The sequence below is a fragment of the Leucoraja erinacea genome, chromosome 3 (assembly GCF_028641065.1).
Source record: "Leucoraja erinacea ecotype New England chromosome 3, Leri_hhj_1, whole genome shotgun sequence".
Classification (NCBI taxonomy): domain Eukaryota; kingdom Metazoa; phylum Chordata; class Chondrichthyes; order Rajiformes; family Rajidae; genus Leucoraja; species Leucoraja erinaceus.
This window is the reverse complement of record NC_073379.1, coordinates 37,961,403-37,987,093: the sequence shown is the minus strand read 5'-3', so window position 1 is coordinate 37,987,093 and position 25,691 is coordinate 37,961,403. Positions and strand designations below refer to the sequence as shown.

Sequence of the window (25,691 nt, the reverse complement as noted above, 5' to 3'; positions counted from 1 at the left end):
CATTTTCTCCTTTAGAATGTAAATATCTCTTTAATTAAGCAATTGATCAGCTGGCCTAATAATCTGTAATGTGTAATGTGACTGATAAAAATACTTCTGTGAAGAGACTTGGAATTACTTGCTACATTAAATATACTTTGTAAATATTAGTAGACAAAAATGCTGGAGAAACTCAGTGGGCGAGGCAGCATCTATGGAGCGAAGGAATAGGCGACGTTTTGGGTTGAGCCCCTTCTTCAGGCTGATGTGGGGGGATGGGGGCGGGAAAAAGAAAGGAAGAGGCGTAGACAGAAGGCTGTGTGAGAGCTGGGAAGGAGGGAGAAAGCAAGGACTACCTGAAATTGGAGGTCAATGTTCATACTGCTGGGATGTAAACTACCCAAGCGAAATATGAGGTGCTGTTCCTCCAAATTGCAGTGGAACTCACTCTGGCCATGGGGGAGGCCCAGGACAGAAAGGTTAGATTCGGAATGGGAGGGGATGTTGAAGTGCTGAGCCACCGGGAGATCAGATTGGTTATTGCGAACTGAGCGGAGGTGTTGGGCGAAGCGATTGCCAAGCCTGCGCTTGGTCTCACTGATGTAGAGCAGTTGACACCTGGAACAGCGGATGCAATAGATGAGGTTGGAGGAAGTGCATGTGAACCTGCTTGGGTCTTTGGATGGAGTTGAGGGGGGAGGTAAAGCGACAAGTGTAGCATTTCCTACAGTTGCAAGGGAAAGTACCGGGGAGGGGGTGGTTTGGGTGGGAAGGGACAAATTGACCAGGGAGTTATTGAGGGAACGGTCTCTGCGGAAAACCGTAAGGGGAGGAGATGGGAAGATGTGGCCAGTGGTGGGATCCTGTTGGAGGTGACGAAAATGTTGGAGGATTATCTGTTGTATGACTTCTTGCATATAGCGTGCACAGCCTAAAGTTGTAGGACAACTTGTTCTATTTGATCTTATTTGATTGTGCACGCTGGGTTGATTGAATTCGTCGATACAGGGCGGACCACGTGAAGGTTGCAATCTTCCATATCTGTTGTATGTGACGGCTGGTAGGGTGGAAGGTGAGGACAAGGGGTACTCTGTCCTTATTTCGAGTGGGGGGGTGGGGAGTGAAAACGGAGCTACGGGATATAGAGGAGACCCTGGTGAGAGCATCATCTATAGTCAAAGAGGCGAACCCCCGTTCCCTAAAGAATGAGGACATCTCCAATGCCCTGGTTTGGAACACCTCATCCTGGGTGTAGATGGAGGAATTAGGAGTGGGGGATAGAGTCCATACAGGAAGCAGGGTGGAAAGAAGCCATGGGAGTCAGTGAGTTTGTAGTAAATGTTGTTCAGTAGTCGGTTACCTGCAATGGAGATGGTGAGGTCTAGAAGCAGTAGGGAGGTGTTGGAAATGGTCCAGGTGAATTTGAAAATGTATTAAAATTAAAATATTAATAGAATTAAAAATATTAGTTGTCATTTCTGAGCATAGCTGCAATAGTGGGGACCAATTGAGTCTGAACTTAACTAAATTACCTCCAATCAGTTAAAAATATGTATTCAGACATGGTAACAAAGTTTGCCAGCACCTGTGATGATATACCTGAATGTTATTGGCAGTAAAAGTGAGAAAATAATGACAGGTTAACAGTAATTGGGGTCTCTCTGGTTTTCGAAATGGATGGATATACACCATATTCAAATTAGTTTGTCATCTACACCAATGTGCCATGAAATTCCTTGTTCACATTGGAACTCCTAGAGTAAACTGTACAAGAGGTTCTGCTATAACACATGTTTCCATACCACTAATTGGATTTAACGTGATTTATAAAGTAGGGAATACTATTTGTAATACATAGGTGAAATTAGTTATAATATGATTTCAATCGAGTACAAGAACATGAATTAAAAAGTTACTTTGGAAATAGACAAGCTGAAAATCTGTCTCACTAAAACAGTCTAGGAAAAGGAAAATGCTTCCAGAGAAGCTTTCCACAGTAATCTGCCACCTCTGTCTCAGAACACCATCTGTCAGTTTCACCACATGTAGCCATTGAAGTTTACAAACAATCATTTCCAATTGACACATGTGCAACAATAGTGTCAAGTCAAGTCGCATTTATTTATATAGCACATTTAAAAAACAACTTGTTGGCCAAAGTGCTTTACATTTGTTATAACAATAGCACAACAAAACAAGCTACATACATATATACATGTAGCCCTCACTCAGAGGACATCAGGAAAGGCTTGGGAGTATAGATAAGTCTTTAGTCTTGACTTAAAAGAGTCGATGGAGGGGGAAGTTCTGATGGGAAAGGGGATGCTGTTCCACAGTGTAACCAATACAACATATGGCCTTTAGCATTTCTAGCTAGCAGTAACAAAAATAAGCTTAAAACTATAAAAAGACCTTTAATTTTGAAAATCCTGTGGATGGGAACTTTGTAATTCCGAATCTGAAATTCTCTTGTCCCTAACCCCCTTTTCCTATCCATAGATGCTACCTCACCCGCTGAGTTTCTCCAGCATTTTTGTCCCCCTTTCTTATTAACAATTGTTTTCCGAATGCAATTTTGTATAACACAAGGTTTCTTAAGGGCAGAACTATTGTGTTATAGCAGAACTACATGAAAATTTATAGAAACAATAAATACATGAACTAGTGCAAAGGTTGTCATGCAATATGCAATGTCAAAAATAAATACTGAAGTGCAATAACAGAATTACAAAATGAGATAGAATTAAGAGTAAGAGTACGTGGTAGCACTTCTGAGAAAGGGGTGTGAAATAGGTTATTAGTTCAGTTTGATAATAGTAGGGAAAAAGATGAATTTATGATGATTATGAAGGAATGATTTTATGAGAGCTTAAAAAACATGAAAGTTTTCTTTATTCAGATACTACACAAAGTTAAAAATTATGAATTTAATAGCAGTAATTATAAGGTGTTGGAGGTCCTAACCAAAGATCCTAGAGGAGCAAGATAGACCACTCCTTCGAAATTCAATGGGCTGGCGTGTAGTACGTGACGGAACGTCACGGCCGCCATTTTTTAGGGCGACATGCGACTTCCGGTATGCCACCCGCTGTGATCCAAAGCAAAGATTATAGAGCTCCGCTATAATCTTTGATCCAAAGCAAAGATCCTCGAGTATCTTGTAGCGGGAACAGCCCCCTCCTTTGCGTAGTTTCCCTTGCATTGTATTGCTTTAACACACACTGCACAAAATTAAATTTAACGTATACATATTATATATATTTATATGAATGTGTGTCTGTGTGTGAGAGGCAAGTTAGAGATAGTTAAGTTTATTCTCATGGATCAGAAGCTACTTTGATTTAAATAATCACTATTAATTTATTTGTCTTGTAAGATGATATACATAAACCATAAAGGCAATTATATATATAATTATATAGTAATAATATATATATGCATATATATATTTATACACACATATATATATACACATACATATATACACACATACATATATACACATACATACATACGTATACACATACATATGCACACATACAAATACACACATACATATGGATACATTTATATGCATACATACACACATATAAAAATATATATACATACATATATACACACATATACATATACATGCATATATACACATACATGCATATATATACACATACATATATATTTATACATATGATTAACATGTAGAGGAACCAACGAGAGAGCAGGCTATTTTAGACTGGGTATTGAGTAATGAGGAAGGGTTTAGTTAGCAATCTTGTTGTACGTGCCCCCTTGGGCAAGAGTGACCATAATATGGTTGAGTTCTTCATTAGGCAGGCAGTGACTAGTGGGGTACCGCAAGGCTCAGTACTGGGACCCAAGCTATTTACAATATATATTAATGATCTGGATGAGGGAATTGAAGGCAATATCTCCAAGTTTGCGGATGACACTAAGCTGGGGGGCAGTGTTAGCTGTGAGGAGGATGCTAGGAGACTGCAAGGTGACTTGGATAGGCTGGGTGAGTGGGGGCTAATGTTTGGCAGATGCAGTATAATGTGGATAAATGTGAGGTTATCCATTTTGGTGGCAGAAACAGGAAAGCAGACTATTATCTAAATGGCGGCCGACTAGGAAAAGGGGAGATGCAGCGAGACCTGGGTGTCATGGTACACCAGGCATTGAAAGTAGGCATGCAGGTGCAGCAGGCAGTGAAGAAAGCGAATGGTATGTTAGCTTTCATAGCGAAAGGATTTGAGTATAGGAGCAGGGAGGTTCTACTGCAGTTGTACAGGGTCTTGGTGAGACCACACCTGGAGTATTGCGTACAGTTTTGGTCTCCAAATCTGAGGAAGGACATTATTGCCATAGAGGGAGTGCAGAGAAGGTTCACCAGACTGATTCCTGGGATGTCAGGACTGTCTTATGAAGAAAGACTGGATAGACTTGGTTTATACTCTCTAGAATTTAGGAGATTGAGAGGGGATCTTATAGAAACTTACAAAATTCTTAAGGGGTTGGACAGGCTAGATGCAGGAAGATTGCTCCCGATGTTGGGGAAGTCCAGGACAAGGGGTCACAGCTTAAGGATAAGGGGAAATCCTTTAAAAACCGAGATGAGAAGAACCTTTTTCACATAGAGAGTGGTGAATCTCTGGAACTCTCTGCCGCAGAGGGTAGTCGAGGCCAGTTCATTGGCTATATTTAAGAGGGAGTTAGATGTGGCCCTTGTGGCTAAGGGGATCAGAGGGTATGGAGAGAAGGCAGGTACGGGATACTGAGTTGGATGATCAGCCATGGTCATATTGAATGGCGTTGCAGGCTCGAAGGGCCGAATGGCCTACTCCTGCACCTAATTTCTATGTTTCTATGTTTCTATTATTTTCCAACGATCAATAGATTTACGATCAGTTCCTGTGGATTGGAGGATAGCTAATGCTATCCCACTTTTCAAGAAAGGAGCGAGAGAGAAAACGGGGAATTACAGACCAGTTAGCCTGACTTTGGTGGTGTGAAAGATGCTGGAGTCAATTATTAAAGATGTAATAATGGGGCATTTGGATAGCAGTAAAAGGATTAGTCCAAGTCAACATGGATTTATGATTTTACAATGCATTTAAGCCTCTCCCATTTTTATGAGATGAATTCCTGGAATATGTAAGAAGTTTATTGTAACTTAGTGCTACTTGCCTGAACAATGGATGATATATCACTTAAATGCAATTGTTTTCAGTTGTGTGGAGAGACCTGTATATTGAAAATGCGTTTTGGCTCTAATATGTCAATTTACCTTAAATGTAGAAGAGCTTATTAAAATCTTCTTACAAAGACCATTAAGTATTTTCTATCTATCCTCTTTTGGACCCAAGGCATAGCAGAGCTGCCAACTCTCACGAAGAGGTAAGGGAGGGAGAGATGGAAGGGAGAGAGAGAGAGGGAAGGAGGGAGATGACGAAGAGAGGGGTAGAGAGAGAGAGAGAGAGAGAGAGATCGAGAGAAGAGAGGGGAGCGAGAGATCGAGAGGAGGGGAGAGAGAGATCGAGAGAAGGAGGGAGAGGGAGGGGGAGGGAGAAGGGGGGGGAAAGGGGAAAGGGGGGGACAGGGAGAAGGGGGGGAGGGAGAAGGGGACAGGGACAAGGGGGAGAGGGAGAAGGAGAGAGGGGGAGGGGTGAGAGTGGCACGATAGCACATTATAACGCGCAGCCGTCCCATTCCGACCAAAGATTATAGAGCAGAGCTCCACTAGTATCTTTGATTGCGGCCGCCGCCACCGAACCCCCCAACCCACCATTGCACCCAAAGATGATAGAGCAGAGTTATATAATATTTGATTGCACCCTTCTTCACGGCGGGCTTGTGATCTTTGCTTGTGATGTCTTGTACGTATGTGAGTGTTGTTTGCTATGTCCCTATGTTCGAGGAATATAATGGGTAACAGCCGCCCATTCTCGGACTTGAATCTGAGCTCGAAAAATCTCCTGGTCACTGGACCTAATGTGTCCGCGGGCCATATTGTGGAGACTAATCCCTTACAAAACAAAACCAAAAACGTACAGAAGTGTTAAAATTGTCTTTATTATTGTGGTGAGTAAAGAACTATTAAAAATAAGTCTAATAACTTTCTAATGTACCGACAAACCAAGTTTCCCAATGGCCGTTGATGGGAGAACAGAAAATAACATTTTCACGACAGAATATCGACTGAAAATAATAAAAATATTTTCTCACCTTTCTTTTTTATTGGGGAACCTAAAGAATGACAGGTCGGGTCGTTTAGATTTACGATTAGAATACTTGATAGCAGAGCAGTGAGATGAAATTTAGATAAGGACGCCATGACAGTGTGGGGGAAGCCCAATAAATGCCTCGAAAAATGGCGTCGACGATCACACACGTCATGCTACGCGTTTTTCGAGGAGTGGTCTATCTTGTTCCTCTAGGATCTTTGGTCCTAACCACCAGGCAGAACAGTTAAAGCAGACAGCTTTGGCACAATTACAATTTGATTTAATGAATACAAGAGTAATGAATTTGAGGTATAGACAAAGTGGTAAATAAAGAGAGGGGAAACATGCATGGAATACATGCCCCTTCAATATGTTGGCCCAATATGCCTACTTCTTTGCCATCATTTTCAGAAGAGTTTCTCATGGTTGATGATGGCTTGCAAACTCCAGATCTTTGGAATGGAAGACGTTGGTGTGTAAATAATTTTATTTGTTGCACACCTACAGATGTTTTGACAGAGCAAAGTCAAGACAAGAAGTCAAGAGTTTAATTGTCATATGCACTGGGAACTGAACAATGACATTCTTGCTGCAGCTTTACATACATGTTAATGCAACAGTAATGCAAATAAGTATAATACAATACATTTTCAGTAATACTAGGCAACTAGGCTATTATAGTGTAAATCGAAATTCGTAGTACAACCTTTAAACAATGTCCATAGTAGACTGCAGTTCAGGTGTGGTTGTGGATATGATTGTGCAGTGTGGTCCAAGATTTTGATGGTTGATGGGAAGAATCTGTTCTTGAACCTGGAGGTCACAGCTCTCGGGCATGTATACTGTCATCTCAATGGTAGCAGTGATTTGATAGTGCGACCAGGATGACGTAGACCTTTGATGATATTAGCTTCCATTTTGAGGCACCGCTTCCTGCAAAGCCCCTTTCATGATGGGGGAGGTTAATGCCTGGCTAATGTCCACCACTTTCTGCAGCTTCCTTTATTCTTGGGCATTCAAGTTTAAAACCAGGCTGTGGTGAAACAGTATAACCCCTACTGTACACATGTAGAAGTTTGATAGAATGCTCGGTGATTTGTTGAATCTCCTGAGTCTTCTCAGGAAGTAGAGGTATTGATGAGCTTTCTTTGTGATTGTATCAATGTGTTGGGCTAAGGACAGTTATTTAAGTTATTTAAGAACACAAAACTTGATTCTCGCCACAGCCATCCTCCCACTGAAGACAGGTTCATGGAACCTGGCTTTCCCTTCCTCAAGTCAATATTCAACTCTTTGGTCTTGCTATTTTTAAGATCAAGATTGTTTTCTGGCATTATTCAAATTATCAATCTCCCTCCCGTAGAGGCATAGAGTCCTACAACGTGGAGACAGGCCTTTCAGCCCAACTTGCCCACACCAGCCAACATGTCCCATCTACATTAGCCCCACCTGCCTGCGTTTGGCCCATATCCCTCTAAACCCGTTCTATCCATGTACCTGCGTAAATATTTCTTAAATGTTGCAATAGTACCTACCTCAACTGCTTCTGGCAGCTCATTCCATACACCCACCACCCTTTGTCTGAAAAAGTTACTCCTCAGGTTCCTATTAAATCTTTCCCTCCTCGCCTTAAACTATGTCTGGTTCTTGATCCCCCTATTCTGGGCAAGAGAATCTGTGCGTCTACCCGATCTATTTCTCTCATGATCTTGTACACCTCTGTAAGATCACTCCTCATCCTCCTGTGCACCAAAGAATAGAGTCCCAACCGGCTCAACCTCTCCCTGCACAGGTCTGAGTCCCAGCTACATTCTTGTAAATCTTCTCTGCATCCTTTCCAGTTTGATAACATCTTTCTGATAACATGGTGCTCAAAACTGAACACAATACTCTAAATGCAGCCTCACCAACATTTTATACAACTTCAACATGACATCCCAACTTCTATAACCAATGTACCCTATGCCTGTGATGCCTTTTTCAATGAACAATGTACCTGTACTCCTAGATCTCTCTACTCTACAACACTCCCCAGAGCCCTACTATTCACTGTGTAGGTTTTGCACATGTTAGTGCACCCAAAATGCAACACCTCACACTGTATTAAATTCCATTAACTATTCCTTAGCCAACCTGCTCAACCGATCAAGATTGTGCTGTAATTTTTGACAACCATCTTCACTGTCCACAATACCATTAGAATCCGGAAGTGGCGGCGCTGCCCAAGCAGCTGCGGCTCACCTGCAGTCTGTCTGTCTTTTCTTTTTTTATGTTTTCTTTTGTCCTGTTGTTTAGTTTATTTCGTTTATTTTAGTTGTGCATGTGTGGGTGGTGTGGGAGAAACTCTTTTTAGTCTCTTCCTTCAGGGGGATGCGACCTTTTCTTGTCGTATCCCCCCCGTCTCCGTCTGCACTGAGGCCTAATCCCGGAGCTGGCGGCCTCCAACTGGGACTGACCTCGAGGCTCCAAGATAAATCGGATCCAGGACTTTCCAACGCCGGGCTGGCCGACTTCGGGGCTGTGGTGGTGTTGCGGTGGCGGCGACCAAACCGTAGACTCGGCCGCGGACCCAGTGGACGACAACAACGGGAGCTCGCAGGTCCCAGGTTGGTGACCGGTTTTCTGGAGCTCCCGCAACGACAGCTTCGTCCACTGGACTGGAGGGTGGCAGCTTCGGCAGCTTCTACCGTCCCAGGCCGCGGAGTTTGAACCAGCCCGTTTGCAGAGATCGGATGCGGCCGCTGGACTTACCATCATCTGGCGGGGTCCCTACATCGAAAGCTGGATCGCCTCAACGTAAAGGGAGACGAGGAGCGAAGAAACAAGGACTTTAAGACTTTTGCCTTCCATCACAGTGAGGAGGTGCCTGTAGATTCACTGTGGTGGATGTTAAACTGTGTTAAGTGTGTGTTTTGTTATTTTATTCTATGTTATGACTGCAAGGTATACAATTTCGTTCAAACTGAAATGTCTGAATGACAATAAAGGATACTTTACTTTACCACCCATTTTTGTATCATCTGCAAACTTGTTAATCTTGTCATGTACGTTTTCACCAAACCCTGAGTCACAGGCCTCCAGTCCAAAAAGCAACCTTCCACCATCACCCTCTGCATCCTATCTGATTTTCTATACTTTAACTCATTACCTGTTATTCATCCAACGACTGTGCTATCATCTTGGTGCAATGTCAAGCAGGTCCAAGGCAATTGACAACAATACCACCTAAACTTAGTGCACACATGTGGCCACGCACGTTCAGCATACACATGATTTTGCCAACACACTTTCTTGCTCCTCCCATTAATCTCACTTCCCTGTTCTCCTTCCTCTTCAATCCATCCTTCAGTTTCTTTAGATCTTGCCAATTCCTCCCCTTCTTTCTCAGACTTTTATTCCCTTCTCTACTAGCTTCTCCTTGTGATCCTCCCAGTACTCACCATTCTCCAGCTGCCGGTAGTTCACTTTCTCCTCAGGGGCGGAAATCCCGGGGCGGCAGGGGGGATAATGTGTGTCTCCATGTACCTGATAATGTGATTATTATGTAAAAACTAAATTATTATTCCACCTGCAAAGAGCCAAATGAACGACAGTGGGAGAGATAAATTACAGTGGGGTTAGTTGTAGAATAAACTCCAGAATGGTACCAAAGAATTGTACAGAATTTAAACCTTTTCACATCTAATGTGTGGTGATATTATTTTTAACAGAAGCCATCTAGCTTAGTTCTACTGTTGCACTTACTCAACATAATGTTCCCTTTCATGCTACTCCTTTCAATCAATTTCTTATTTTTGGCCATTTATTGCAAATTCAAGCCACATTTTGTCGAGAATTTTATTAAATTGATTAATTATTGCAATTAACCTTTTCATATTATTTATTTGCTTTTGCTAGCAGGATAACCCAATGTAAAGGGAATCACTAATTTTGCAGTTCTCCAGAATTTTGAATTTTACACTTTATCTTCTATAAAACTTTCAATTCTAGTTTAAAATACAATTTTTATTTTATTTTTGTCTGAATATAACCTTTCAATCTAGTAATATTTTATTTATTCCAAACTACACTTCAGCTGTTTTTGCCTTTTCTATTGGGAATCTTGAAAAACTTAAGTAATGCTCCAATTGTAGGTTATCAAAATTTTGTGCAGATGTAAAATAATTTTACATTCTGTGTAAAGTATATTATTAATTTGTATTTCCACGTTTTGATTATCTGGTTTTTATACTGAAGCTTCAATGGCTTTTGGACTTTTAAATAAAATCTTGCTGATTAATATTTTCTATCGGTGTTCATACGTCCAAATATATTTGTTCAGTTTAGAGATAAAGCATGGAAACAGGCCCTTCAGCTCATGCTACCCCCCCTACTCAACAGCCTACTCCCCACATTGGATCCCTATCAGTTTGCCTACCACAAGAACAGGAGTACGGAGGATGCCATCTCAATGGCACTTCACTCCGCCCTCTCCCACCTCGACAACAGAGGCCCTTACGTAAGAATGCTGTTCATCGATTACAGCTCGGCATTCAACACCATTATACCTTCTAAATTGATCACCAAACTCGGTGACCTGGGCATCGACCCCTCCCTCTGCAACTGGATACTGGACTTTCTAACCAACTGACCCCAGTCTGTTAGGTTAGACAAGCACACCTCTTCAACCCTCACCCTGAACACCGGCGTTCCACAGGGCTGTGTGCTGAGCCCCCTCCTCTCCTCCCTCTTCACCTATGACTGCACACCTGTACATGGTACTAACACCATCATCAAGTATGCAGATGATACAATGGCCTCATCAGCAACAATGATGAGTCTGCCTATAGGGAGGAGGTCCAGCTCCTAGCAGCATGGTGCGCTGACAACAACCTGGCCCTTAACTCCAAGAAGACCAAGGAGCTCATTGTAGACTTCAGGAAGTCTAGGGGCGACACGCACACCCCCACCCTCATTAACGGGACGGAGGTGGAATGTGTTTCCAGCTTCAGGTTCCTGGGGGTCAACATCTCCGATGACCTCTCTTGGACCCACAATACCTCAACTCTGGTCAAGAAGGCTCACCAGCGTCTCTTCTTCCTGAGGAGACTGAAGAAGGTCCATCTGTCTCCTCAGATTCTGGTGAACTTCTATCGCTGTACCATAGAGAGCATCCTTACCAACTGTATCACAGTATGGTATGGCAACTGCTCTGTCTCCGACCGGAAAGCACTGCAGAGGGTGGTGAAAATTGCCCAACGCATCACCGGTTCCTCACTCACCTGCATTGAGTCTGTCCAAAGCAAGCGTTGTCTGCGAAGGGCGCTCAGCATCACCAAGGACTGCTATCACCCCAACCATAGACTGTTTACCCTCCTACCATCCGGGGGGCGCTACAGGTCTCTCTGTTGCCAGACCAGCAGGTCCAGGAACAGCTTCTTCCCTGCGGCAGTTACACTACTCAACACTGTACCTCGGTGATTGCCCATCACCCCCCCCCCTCCCTCCGGACACTCCTCCCACCAGGAAAAACACTATGACTGTATGCACGTAAATAAATTTATTTATTACTCGTATTCTATGTCACTCTTCTAGGGAGATGCTAACTGCATTTTGTTGTCTCTGTACTGTACACTGCACAATGACAATTAAAGTTGAATCTGAATCGGAATCTGAATCTGAATGCCGACCAATTACCGACAGTGAGTTCTGTGCGAAGAGCTGAATTTTATTTTGTATTCTTCAGATCAACTTGAGCGGGTTTTTATGCGCCTTGGCCTTGCTGAAACAGATGAGCAACTACAAAGCATTATCTCAAAGTTTCTTCCTCCGGTACTGCTGAAGCTGTCTAGTGTTCAGGAGGGAGTGCGTAAAAAAGTAAGTTTACTGGGCACTTTTGCCAAAGTTAAGTCTTCCATGCGTTAAAATATGCAGCAGTCTATGCAGAGAATTGGTTTGACATCACAGTTATTGCTGCAGAATAGAAATGGGGAAGGTTGCAGTGACTTGATAAAGAGATCATGCCGTGGCAAAGCTTGCAAAAAGACAATTTGAAAAACACTTAAGTGCTGGACTAACTCAGCAGCATCTCTAAAGGACATGGATAGGTGACTTTTCAGGTTGGGATCCTACCTCCGATTGATTGTACTATCCTGAACTCACTCTTTTGTCCCTTTTTTCACATTCACAGGTTATAGGAGTAGAATTAGGCCGTTCGGCCCATCGAGTCTATTCCGCCATTCAATCATGGCTGATCTCTGCCTCCTAATCCCATTTTTCTGCCTTCTCCCCATAACCCTTAACACCCGTTCTAATCAAGAATTTATCGATCTCTGCCTTAAAAATATCCACTGACATGACCTCCACGGCCCTCTGTGGCAATGAGTTCCACAGATTAACTACCCTCTGACAAAATAAATTCCTCCTCGCCTCCTTTCTAAAAGAATGCCCTTTAATTCTGAGACTATGACCTCTGGTCCTACAGTATCCCACCAGTGGAAACATGCTTTCCACATCCACTCTATCTATGCCTTTCATTATTCTGTAAGTTCAATGAGGTCCCCCCTCAACCTTCTAAACTCCAGCAAGTACAGGCCCAATGCAGTCAAGCGCTCATCATATGCTAACCCACTCATTCCTGGAATCATTCTTGTAAACCTCTGGACTCTCTCCAGAGCCAGCACAGCCATCCTCAGCACCATATGGAGCCTCGGCATTACATGTCTGTTTTTGTATTCCAGTCCTCTTTTTATCTCTAGTGTTCATCCACTTATCTACCATTCATCCCCTCTTACTTGTATACTCCCATCATTTATAGGCTTTGTTCTATCCACGACTTTTCCAGCTTTCCTCCCCTAGTAGAATCAGTCTGAAGAAGTGTCCCGACCCGAAACGTCACTTATCCATGTCCTCCAGAGATGCTACCTGACCCAGTGAGTTACTCCCGCATGTATACCACCATCGGCAGTTATTTGTGCCTACGTTTTATGACAATTTGACAACTTCATAGTAACTTTTTAAATTATAGCAATTTAACATTTCCAGATATTTTTGAAACAAATTCAAAATAGTAAACAGATTTTGATTTGAATTTATCCTCTCTAGATTTTTTAATCTGGCCACCTGAATTGTTACTCTAGCAACACAACTGACATAGCATCTTAGTCTAGTAAAAACTAAATTTCTGTGTAATGTGTAATTTATGTCTTTATGTATTGTGAGTCAATATATTGTGATGCCTCTGCAAGCAGGATGTTCATTGTATCTGTACCTCGCCGTACTTTGTGCATATGACAATATGTTTAGCTTGAGTTAAGTGACAATTATGCTGTTGTTTGAAAATCAATTGTTTAGGACATAGATGTTTGAGACTAGTTGACCATCTGGTATGGCAGGTTTTTGGAAAAAAAATATTTTCAATGTACAATGAAGTGAATGTTTGCTCTTCATTTAAAATTCAGGTCATGGAACTATTGGTTCACCTCAACAAGCGTATTAAGAGTCGACCCAAAATACAATTACCAGTGGAAACTCTCCTGGTTCAGTATCAGGATCCTGCAGCTGGTTCATTTGTCACGGTTAGTACATACCTGATTTATATTTCATAGCCTTTTATTTGGAGATTTATTGGTTCTGACAACATAAATAAATAAATAGTTTTAGCTAATTTATTGGGAATGAGTGAGATTGAGTGAAATTAAGGGGAATTTGAAGCTAGTGGATTTTGCATGATGTTGCATGAGAATCATTTTATTTAAAAGGAATTGAAATTGTAAGCAGGAGATAATGATTTTGCTTCTGTGCTAAATCTGTGTTAATAGTTGCTTAGAGATTGCAGGAGTAAAAAAGTTGTTATTCATGATTAGGAATGTCATTTGGAGTTAAATAGACTTAGGACATGTTATGATCAGGCTGATTACATGATCTCTACAAAAAAATACATCAGAACGTTTCACACCTTGCAGAATGACTTTGGCGTATGAGCATCCAAAGATATAAATCTCAAACTGGCCGATAGATTCGATCAAACTAATCATGGGCAGGGCTTGCCCATAGTCCTGATTATAGTGTGCAGGACCTCACTGATTAAGTCTAGGATGCTGTCAGCAAGCAAATTCAACCTTCTTGATGTGAATGTAAGTCCGGGCACTGATTCTCGGCAGTAATGGGGGCAGTGATTCCCTCTCCAGCTATTTTGCTGTCCATATTCCAAGGTGGGCTCTGTGAGCGAACAACCAGACACCTATAATGTAGCAGTGTTACAAAATTTTGAGATTTAAAAAATCAAGTCTGTAATTTATCCCATCAGATAAAGCATAAAAATAAGTTTAATTTGACACCTAATTCACTTTCATATCTCAAGTATTTAAAAAGTTATGGCCATTTTCATACTCGGAAATTAGCATCTTGTTCCCTATTGATTTTCTATGGACATAACAAAAAAGCTGTGATCATGGACAGTCAAAAGGCCATAACCTTCTTAAAAATTAAGAGAACTGAATGAAATTTTCAGTTATCGTAGATTGAACCATTATGAAACAAACGTAAAATAATCTAACTTGGATGTCCTGAAATTAAAGCATATAATTAGTTAGTTACCCAAGTGTAGCAAATTTCAAACTTCAATTACTAGATCTAAACATCTATCCATTTCTTAATAGATGATTAACGTTTTTAAATAGCCCAAGTGTCCAAGTAATATTCATAAATAATTCCCAATAAAACATGATTTAAAAATCTCATTTACATTAATTTATAGGCCAGATGGAAGGAATTTAGTGTTCAATTGCTGTAAATTAAAGTCCATTTTAAATCGTCTTTCTAGTGGGTTCCTGTGCACGCGCTGGTTTAGAACGTTCACATTGCAGTGGATTTGTGCCCTCAAATGCCCAGAAAAATACTGCGGGATATAAAGAGCCCAAAATTAGCTACTCGCTATAGAAAACTTTATACACAGGGTTCTTAAGAAGCCCCTTTTAATGTAAAAATAAGGTACATACCTTTAATTGTTTGCTTTATAAAACCCTGGGGCTGCGAGAGGTCGCAGGTTTAGAGAGTGATTTTTAAACTAATATAACTATTATACAAGGCCATAAAAACTAATAATACCTTTTGCGACGGGGTCTTTCGGCGATTTTTTGTTAATGATTTACTAGGCTGAACATTTTCGATTGCAACAGCCTAGTAAAAATCGCGTTTTAAACCCGCCCCCTCTAAACAGCGCCAAAATCGCGCACACGGGGTGGGGCAGATTCTCAGCCACGATTCAGGTAGGTTTTGTAACATACCTATATAATGCTCCTATTCAGCTTAACAGTGTCTGAAAATAATAATTGAATAAATCAAATCATCAAAGGGGTTTGCAGCCAGTTTCCTCAAATGAAGTCATGACATCTTGGCGAAGGTGGAGATTGTGACATCAGATGTCTTACATTTATTGCTCTAATGTTTCACTTCTAATGCAACCCTGCTTTAGAAACACTATTTAGAACAACCTGCAATGTATGTGATTGGAACTGTTTAAAAAATAAATTGAACTCTTGAAACATTTTTTTAAATGTAAAAAAGGGCATGAGTAAACCTGATTGTCCCTCAAGCATATTCCACCAAGGAATAAGGTCATGGTTGATCTGATCTTCACCTCAACTTCAATATTATATATATTCCCCATAATTCTTGACTGCCCTATGTTACAATAATTTGTCTATGTCAATCTTCAATACATCAAGAGTCTCAACCTACACAATTGTGGGTTAGAGAATTCCACAGGTTTGTAACCCACTGAGAGAAGAAGCATTTCCCATTAAAGGACACAAAGTGTTGGCAGAACTCAGCTGGTCAGTCAGCATCTCTGGAGAACATGAATAGGTGGCGTTTCGGGTCTGGACCCTTCAGACTGTTCATCCCCATTCAGACCGTTTTACATCTCCCATTAGATTCAGTCACATCAGTTGTCAAAAGCTGGCCATCAAGCTCTTCCCAAAGACAACTTGGCCATATTTGATCAGCCATAGGCCACGTTCTTCCACTGAAAAGATGGAGGTTCTGCATTGAACCTACCTACATTTATAAATGGGTATATGACTGGGAGTTTTATACAAATGTATAAGGTGCCAGCAACTGAATTATTTATAGCTGCCAACAAGCAGCTGCAGTGGAGAGCAAATTTCCGTGGCTTCCCAACAATTATTCAGAAAGTTTTGCTCCTGCACCAAGTTTTGCTCCTCGACCTACAATGGGGTTACATTCCGATAAACCCATTGTAAACTGAAAATATTGCAAGTCGAAAACGCATTTTATACTTTGCGATGACCGAAAGTGACATGCGTCTCTCTGCCGTTGCCGAGCGTTTGCCAATCATAAAGTCGAAATATCGCAAGTTGAAATATCACAAGTCGACGCATCGTAAATTGGGGAGCACCTGTATATAGTTATTTATGTGTTTTGATTGAACTGGATTTGTACATCTGGTATCTCAAATTTATATGTCTAACGTTTGAAATTGTTAGCTCATGTTTTGATTCATTTATTAATTGTTTTAAACTTAAAACAGATTTTAATGGTGGATTGATTTTAAAAAGCTTTTTAATGTCAAAATTACAAATTTCAATTGGTTATTTTAATCAGTCGTTAAGACAAGGACACATTTTAGTTAGATGTCAAAGCAATTAGTCTGGAAACTGGTGTGTGAAAGATTTAGTGCATGATTCAGCTTGTCAGCTGTCGGTGCGTACCTTTGGCCTGTCCATCAGAAGTTGCGATAACAATTTCGCCGGTCTGAACGCTCCTGATCTGTCTTTCAAACCTGTTGGAAAGTAGACTGAGAATGCTGGTTGAAAATATGATTAGTTTCAGGAAGTATGATCTTTGCAGTCAAATGGCCTGTGATTACATAATGGCCGAGATGACTGATTATACTCAGCTTTACAAAAAAACACCCTGCGTTTGAAGAAGGGACTCAACCTAAAATATCACCTATCCATGTTCATCAGGGATTCGTGCCTCACCTGCTGAGTTACTCTAGCACTTTGTGTCCGAGGGAAATAGCTTTGGCATTATCACTGGAATGTTCTTGAAAGCTGTGGTGGAAATATGAATATGAGAAAATTGTGTTCATTTTTTTAATTGATTGATATTACTGATACTTGGAATAAGACTAGCAGTCTGGGTTACTGTTTCTGACCTCAGATCATTTTACCAGTGACTCCACTCTGATCATTACCAATAAAGACAGGACATGTTGTCGAAGGACAGGGTTATCAGGGTTTTAATACACACCATATCAAATATAATTATTTATCTTTGTATTGCAGAATTTTACTATAATATATATAAAGATGGGATATCCTCGCTTACCCATGGAGAAACAATGTGAATTAGCGCCTTCCCTGGTTACCGCAATGGAAAGCAAGCCTCAGCTACAACAAGACGGGTACAGCATTTATTACTATTCCTGCTTTATATGGGATACTCAGTCATTGAATCAGGCCCTTCAGCCCATCATGTCTGTGCCAACCATTAAGTAATCACCTATACTAATCTTAACAGCAGTGGATCAATAGCCTCCCATACCTTCCACTTAAGTACTCATCTAAATGTTATGTGAGTATCTGCCTCTACCACCCACACAAGCAGTTCATTCCTGATCCCATTCACCCTCTGGGTAAAAGATTTCTATAGAAATTTAAAATGCTAGGAAGGTTGCAGGAATGTTTCCCACTTATTTTGATTAAGAGTTCTGATTGACCATGTAACCTATCCAAAAAGGCTTTTAATCCTTTTATGAATGTAGAAGGCAAACATAATTTGTAGTTTCACATTGTAACTTTTTCATTCAGCTTGAGAAAGTTGGAGAGATGACAATTAATAAGTCGAGTGTACTCATTACTCATAATATTTTCTCAAGGTCTGTGAGGTTTCTTTATAGCTTAACAGGTCAAGATATCCAACGCATCTGGTATTCTGTATGTTACTGGAATTGTTTCAAGGTTTATTAAGTTAATGAGCAATTATTTTTGAGAAAGTGAATAATTTTCCTAGCTGACACTTTAATGATGGCTTTTCTACATCCCTCAATAACAGTAAACTTTCTTAATGTATATGTCACGTACTGATGCACACAATATTCCATCTGTCTCATGGGCCAGGAAAAGAAGGGGTTTCAGGAGATTTTTGTTTTAGGAGGGAGAAAGAGAAAAAGATACAGTCGTCCCATTCTAAGTAATTTTAGATCCCTCTCAATGTTAGATTGTTAGTAACAACTGCCCATCATCACCATAATGCAATTACCTTGCTAACACTGGCCACATACTAGCCCGTGAACAATCATTTTCTAGTAATTTTAACGTAAATTATTTTTCAAAATCTATTGCTATTGATAGGTCTTGTCGTTTTTGTTAGTTTTCCAAATGACTAAAAATATTACAGTGCAACATTTATGAGTATATTGCATAATTTCCTATCAGCTGAGAATCTTTTCCTTTTCAGCCTAATGCAGCTGCTGATACCAACGTTGTATCATGTGAAATATCCAGCTGAAAAAGCAAAAGGAACATCTGTTTTCAACTTGGGAGAGAAACCAGAAATTGTTCAACAGTTATTAGACTTCATGTTGGACGTTTTGTTGATGCCTTATGGGTATGTATAAAAGCATAAGAAATAGAAGCAGATGGAGTTCATTTGGTCCCTTTATATCTGTTCCTGTACCTTCTAAGACCAGCTGATCTTTTTTTACCTCTGTGGCAGTTTTTGTACCAATCCATATTCCTTGATATCCAAAAATCTATTGATCTCTGTTTTAAATAAACTTCACAACTGAGCCTCCATAGCCATCAAGAACCAAAAAAAAGTCAAAATGTATTGTCCTTTGGGTGAAGAAATTTCTCCCCATCTGTTTTCAGATTGACTGATAGCAGCTTTGTATCATATTTTTTTTTGCTTGGTCCTCATCCAAATTAATGATTACAAATAGAGTCTAAGAAGAAGGGCTGCAGCACAAACTTCTTCAACATACCGCTGGTCATATCATCCCGACCTAAACATGAGCTGTTTCTTCCTAACTCTGTTTTTTGTCGTGACCAATTATTACTGCACACTATTACATTGTTTCCAGTGCCATTTTGGCAAGGGCTATGACAAGGTGCCACATGGTACACTGGCTCAGGAGGCTGGATTATAAGCGATCAAGGATGAGCTAGCCAATTGAATGCAAAATTGACTTTGTGGAAGGATTTCGGAGAATGGTAGTAGAGGTTTATTGCCATTTAGGAAGCCTGTGACCATGGTGGGTTGCTGGGATCAGTTCTCAGTACGCCATTATTTTTCATATATATATATATTAACAATTTGAATGAGGATGTACGTGGCATGTGTAATAATTTTGCAATGGTACCAAAATTGGTAATGTTGGACAGTGAAGAGGTTGTCTGAGGTTACAACAAGATATAGATCAACCGGAGAGTGAACGAAGGAATGGTAGGTGGAATTTAACTCCGACAAATGTAAACTGGTGCATTGTGGGAATGAAAGTACTGTAAAACAAAGAGATTCAGTGGTACAAATACAAACTTCCCTGCAGGTGGCAACACAGTAACACAAGGTGGCGAAGAAGGCGTATGGCATTCTTGTCTTCATCAGTTAGGGCATTGATTACAAGAGTTGGGATGTCATAGATTTGCAAGTTGTTGATGAGATCACATTTGGAGTGTGTGTGCTGTTCAGGTCACTAAAGTTGAGGATAGATGTGTTTAAACTAGAGAGGGTGCAAACAATATTCACAAGACTAAGGGTGGCACGGTGGCGAAGCTGGTGGAGCTTCTGCCTCATAGGTTCAATCCTGATCTTGGGTGTTGTCCTTGTGGAGTTTGCATGTTCTCCCTGCGATTGGGGCCACAGTTTAAGAATAAGGGGTAAGCCATTTAGAACGGAGATGAGGAAAAACTTTTTCACACAGAGAGTTGTGAGTCAGTGGAATTCTTTGCCTCGGAGGGCGGTGGAGGCCGGTTCTCTGGATGCTTTCAAGAGAGAGCTAGACAGAGCTCTTAAAGATAGCAGCGTCAAGGGATATGGGGAGAAAGCAGGAACAAGGTACTGATTGTGGATGATCAGCCATGATCACATTAAATGATGGTGCTGGCTCGAAGGGCCGAATGGCCTACTCCTGCACCTATTGTCTATTGTCTATTGATTGCATGGATTTCCTCTGGATGCTCTGGCTTCCTCCCGTATCCCAAAGATGTGTGGATTTGTAGGTCCATTGGCCTCTGTAATAATAAAATAAAAGTTGCCTGTAATGTATCTAGGGAGTGGATGAGAAAATGGGATAACATAGAACTAGTATGAACATGTGATGAATGGTCGGCGTGGACTAGGTAAGCGAATGGCCAATTTTCATGCTCTTTTAAAAAAAAATGGAAGTATCTCAAGAAGGCATTGTTTATATCCTGTATAACTCTGACTATGACTCTTTTGTAATTTTGTTCAAAGATCTGCCAGAACCTATGAAAAGGTACTTACTTTTCAAATACACCACACCTACTACTTCCCCTTTTATCTGTCCTGCTGGTTGTAATCTCAAAAAACATTCACAGATGTGTCTAACATAATTTCCCTTTCATAAATTCATGATGATTCCATGTTGTCCATTCCTTCAGTTATTTCCTAACAAATCAGGTTTTTTTTTAATAATTAAGTTGTTCAGAACTACAAAATAGAGGCAGCCTTTTTTATGAATTTGAAAAGACGCAAGTTTATTTTACAGCTCAATTTCCACCTCAGACATTTCGTTATTTTTTGTGATGAGGAATGATGAGTTTTGAGAATTATTGTTATCATATTGATAAAGACTCAGTCAAATGAAACAAGGATCAATTTCTCACTTTATTAATGTTAGTGATCACCAGGGAGGCTTGGAGAAATGAAGTGCAAATGGTTTTAAGATTTCTCACAAGCTGTCAAGTACATTAAATATCCTGTACACTTCAATACACTTCAGCATCTAAATTTAAAGAAATAGTTTTCTTGATTGGGTAGTCAGCTGAACAGAGCTGATGTACACGTTTTCACAGCTAATTCACGCTGAAGCTACTTGAATTGCTTAAAAAGCCCCAACAACTTACCTTTATATTCACAACTTTTGATTATCGCATAATGTCGTATCTACTTTTGAAGTGTATCAATTGTAAAAAAGAAAGCAGCGAATTGGCACACACCAGGCACCCATTTAAAGAGCAAGAAGGTATTGACCAAATCTCTTATTGATGCTGATTAAAAAATAAATTTTAGCCAGGAAACAAGGGATAGTTCAGGATGTTCAGAATCGTGCGTGGTTGGGATAGTTTAGTTGAGAGAGCAGACTGGGCCTGTTTAATGGTTTATCCACAATTCGCATTATAGCAGCTCCTCAGTAATGTTGATCCTAGGGCTCAGTGACTGGATGGCACTTGAGCCATTAACTTTCTGACTCATAGAGTCATACAGCACACAGCATAGGTCCAACTTTCCCATGCCGACCAAGATGCCACAGCTACACTAGTCTGAAGTGCCTCTGTTTGGCCCATATTCCTCTAAACCTTTCCTATCCACGTACCTGTCCAAATGTCTTTTAAATACTGTCTGGTATCTGCCTCAGCAACCTCCTCTGGCAGCTCGTTTCATATGCCATCACCATCTGTGCCAAAATGTTGTCCGTCTAATTCTTGATTCCCCTATGCTGGGTAAAAGACTGTGCATTCGCCCTATCAATTCCACTCATAATGGTCATCCTTCATCCTCCTGCACTCCAAGGAATAAAGCCCTAGCCTGCCCAACCTCTCCCTATAGCTCAGGTTACTTAATGAATGAATGATGAATCTTGAAGGACTATCATATTAAACTTCCACTGCTCCAATTAAAAGGTATGTCAGCCATGAAAAATATTTGTATTCTCCACTGCTCTCCTAGGAATTAAAATGTGTGTGTAGCCCTGTCCTCCACCAGTACTCCAGGAATCTCAAGGTTAACTCCTAATCTCAAACTCTGGCCTTTCAAATCACTCTCAATGGTTAGCTCCACCGTTGGGACTAACCATGCACTGATTGGACACTGTAGTCTGAAAGCAAAGCTCCTAGTTATGATAAATGCATTCAAGTGGTCTCCTGACATGACTATCATGTAGTAAAACAAAACATTTTTTTTTAGCTTGCACATTCAGTCAAGATAAAGGGTCTCGACACAAAACGTTGACTACATTGCTCTCCATAGATGCTACCCAACCTGCTGAGTTCATCCAGCTGCTCTCCTATTTTTACTGCAAACAATCTAGCATGCCAACCCCCTTGTATTACACTCTTATGAAGTTATTTTGAGTGCCTCCATTGGTTATCATCAGAGTTGTTGTACTGTACATTCATTTTGGTACATTGTGTACGGAAATCTGAATTTGAGCAGTAGCATTTCAATAATTCGTGCTCCAAATTTGCTGACCGTTTCACCAGCATTGAGTTATGGATGAGTCGCAGAAATTCTGGGGAAATCAACCTGCCTTGGAATCCATTTATATATTTTAATAACTTGCAATAAACTCTCATGCATCTTACAAGGTAATCATGTTATCATTTGAATCTAAACTATCCTCTCTGTAATTACACTGGTTTCCAGCTTAAATATTGTGCTACACAGGTCACTGAAAATAATTCTTGTAGCCTCTGACAATTGATTCTCACTTTAGGTTTGTGTTGCGTGAGCCCCAAAGTCGGCCAAGTCAAGGTCAGCAGCAAGGTGCCAGTGGTGTTGGGCTTGCTCAGCCGCCACCAGGCATGAGTTCATATGGAGCTAAACGTGTCGTTGGTGATAACCCTTGGACAGCTGAACAGTTGGAACAGGTAAAGAATTACCTCAAGAAATCTATTGCAATCTGCTCCTTCTGATCTGTTGAATATCAATCTGTCCACACCGTTACATCCAGCAATAATTGCGACCAAGCCATTGCAACCCATATCACGTTTCTATATATCTTTCAATTGGTCATTAATGATTTTAAATTGGTCTTTCTTTGCTTTAATATACCTCACCCAACTAAAAGAAAACAGTGTGGCACTTCTCATGGTGTAGTATTTCAACTTTGCTTGTAGGGTTTGCCTTTCTACAGATCTGTAAAATCTGTGCTGTTTATGAAGAATGCATTGGTGGAACTATACTGTCTTTGAGTACTTTCACTGCACCTCCACCCTTGTGCACAATTCTCCCAATCCTCCAATACCAGAGTAAGTTTCTTGCATCTAACAAAAAGCTCATCCATAAGTTCCTGAATGGAAGTTCTAAAATTGTATGAAACATGAATGGAGACCAATGGTAAATATAAAGTATGTTATGTGTATACTGACCGACATGACCATCTACACTAGTCCCACTGGCCTGCGTTTGGCCCGTATCCCTCTAAACCTGTTCTATCCATATACCTGTCTAAATGCTTCTTAAACAATTCGATAGTACCTGCCTCAACTGCCTCCTCCAGCAGCTCCTTCCATACACCCTCCACCCTTTGTGTAAAAAAAAAAGTTACCCCTCAGGTTCTTTCCCCCCCACCCCCCAACCTTAAACCTATGTCCTCTGGTTCTCGATTTCCCGATCAAAGGACTCTGTGTGTTTACGTGATCTATCCCCCTCATGATTTTGTACACCTTCATAAGAGCACGCCCTCATTCTCCTGCGCTCCAAGGAATAAAGTCCTAGCCTGCTCAACCTCCCCCTATAGGTCAGGCCCTCGAATCCTGACAACAGCCTTGTAAATCTTCTCTGCACCCTTTCCAGCTGGACAACATCTTTCCTATAACACGGTGACCAATACTGAACACAATACTCTAAATGTGGCCTCACCAATGTCTTGATATTATTGCAACATGATCTCCCAATATCTTTGAAAAAATTCAGACCGGATCACCCCCTAACAAAGCCATGGTGACTATTTTTGATTAATCCTTATCTTTCCAAATGTACACTAATCCTCTCACTCAGAATTTTTTCCAATAGCCACCCTGCTGTTAATTTTGACTTGCAGGTCTGTAATTACCAAGCTTATCCCTGCTGCCTCCTTGAATAAAACTTTGTTTCAGTTAATGTTGGTAATCTTGCAATTGGCAAAAAAACAGTGAGGTATCGACAATTGCAACCTATCAGAAGAAACGGGTGGTATTTTTGAAATTGTTTATAAAATCACACATTATCCGAGACATTTGTAATGAAAATTTATCATCCTCATTGGAAAACAAAACTATCAGGTGAAATAGAGTAAGTAGGCAGGGTCTAATTAAACTAAAGGACACATATGTTTAGCCATTCCAATTGTATTTAAAGTCAAACAGTCTTGTTTTGATATTACAGTTCTAAATTCTCATGTCCACATTGTTAAAAAAAACTGCCTACTGAAATATATTGCATTGAAACAACCATGTCACAGGTCATGGATATAATTTATATTCTATCACTAGGGAAATTACACCTTAATGACTTGTATGCAAACATTGGCACCACTATTAAGGGCCGTTAATATGTTGCAGCACTATCATGAGTATTCAGGGCAAAAATGGTAGCCAACGCAGACAAATTAGGAGACTAGAATCTGGTGTGATGCAGATTATATGTACTTGTGTCACCTCCTGGATCATAGATACCTGGTAATGCTGGAGCCCAGAGACTTCCTAAGTCGAATTTCATTAAGAATTCGTGAAGATGCAGTTGGACAGTAATTATATCTATAATAGTAACTATAATTATTTCAGATAATCGTTTTCGAAAATTGCGGGAACATTTTTGAAGGGGCATATATATTTAAAATTAACCCGTCACAAAGAAATTATTGCCTCCATTAAAATGATATGCTGCAGGAATTCAAAAAAACATCTGGCCGCACCTCACTGATAGGTAAGAATGGAACGAGCTGACTTTATCATAAATGTAAAATAACAATTCACCATTGAGTAGGGAAAAGATGGGCAGTGACCCAGTTTAAAATTATCCTTCAGCAAATGATCAGCACTTCAATCAGTCATTAGTTGATGCACTAATAACTTGGAAATACTTTTGGGGGTGTAATCAGACAAAAAAAAACAGCTTTGGTGAAGGCAAAGAATGTGGTTTGTAGATATCTGAAATAGAAATAATAAAAGTTATAAATAATCAGTAGATTGTGCTGTGTTTCTGGAGAGAGAGAAGCATGCATAACGTCCCATAGCCTGAAATGTTAGCACTATTTATTCTCCAAGTGCTTCCTGGGTCTGCTGATTATTATCATCATGCTCTGTTTGCATTTTATAAAAAATACTAATTCATTTTAATTAATTTTTGAAAATAGTGCAAATTAGGAATTCTGAAGTTCATCCAATCGGAACAGATCCCAGAAAATGAAGCAATTGTTCATTTGGTGGTGGCATCAAGTGATACTCGGCACAGCGTGGCAACTGCTGCAGATATGGAGGTGAAAAGTTGCCAGGGGTAAGAAATGAAACTTGCACATAGATGCAGTGCTTAGAAATA

General features: G+C 40.4%; 1 protein-coding gene across 1 annotated transcript in view; it reads left to right on the top strand.

The window, feature by feature from the left end:
• Window positions 1–25,691, top strand: part of ecpas (Ecm29 proteasome adaptor and scaffold) — a 100,730-nt gene that overhangs the window by 1,164 nt on the left and 73,875 nt on the right. The window contains exons 2-7 of the mRNA XM_055632447.1: window positions 11,929–12,059; window positions 13,643–13,759; window positions 17,495–17,613; window positions 18,669–18,818; window positions 22,888–23,041; window positions 25,510–25,649. Coding sequence (XP_055488422.1) covers window positions 11,929–12,059; window positions 13,643–13,759; window positions 17,495–17,613; window positions 18,669–18,818; window positions 22,888–23,041; window positions 25,510–25,649 — 811 coding nt within the window. The remainder of the gene's footprint in view (window positions 1–11,928; window positions 12,060–13,642; window positions 13,760–17,494; window positions 17,614–18,668; window positions 18,819–22,887; window positions 23,042–25,509; window positions 25,650–25,691) is intronic.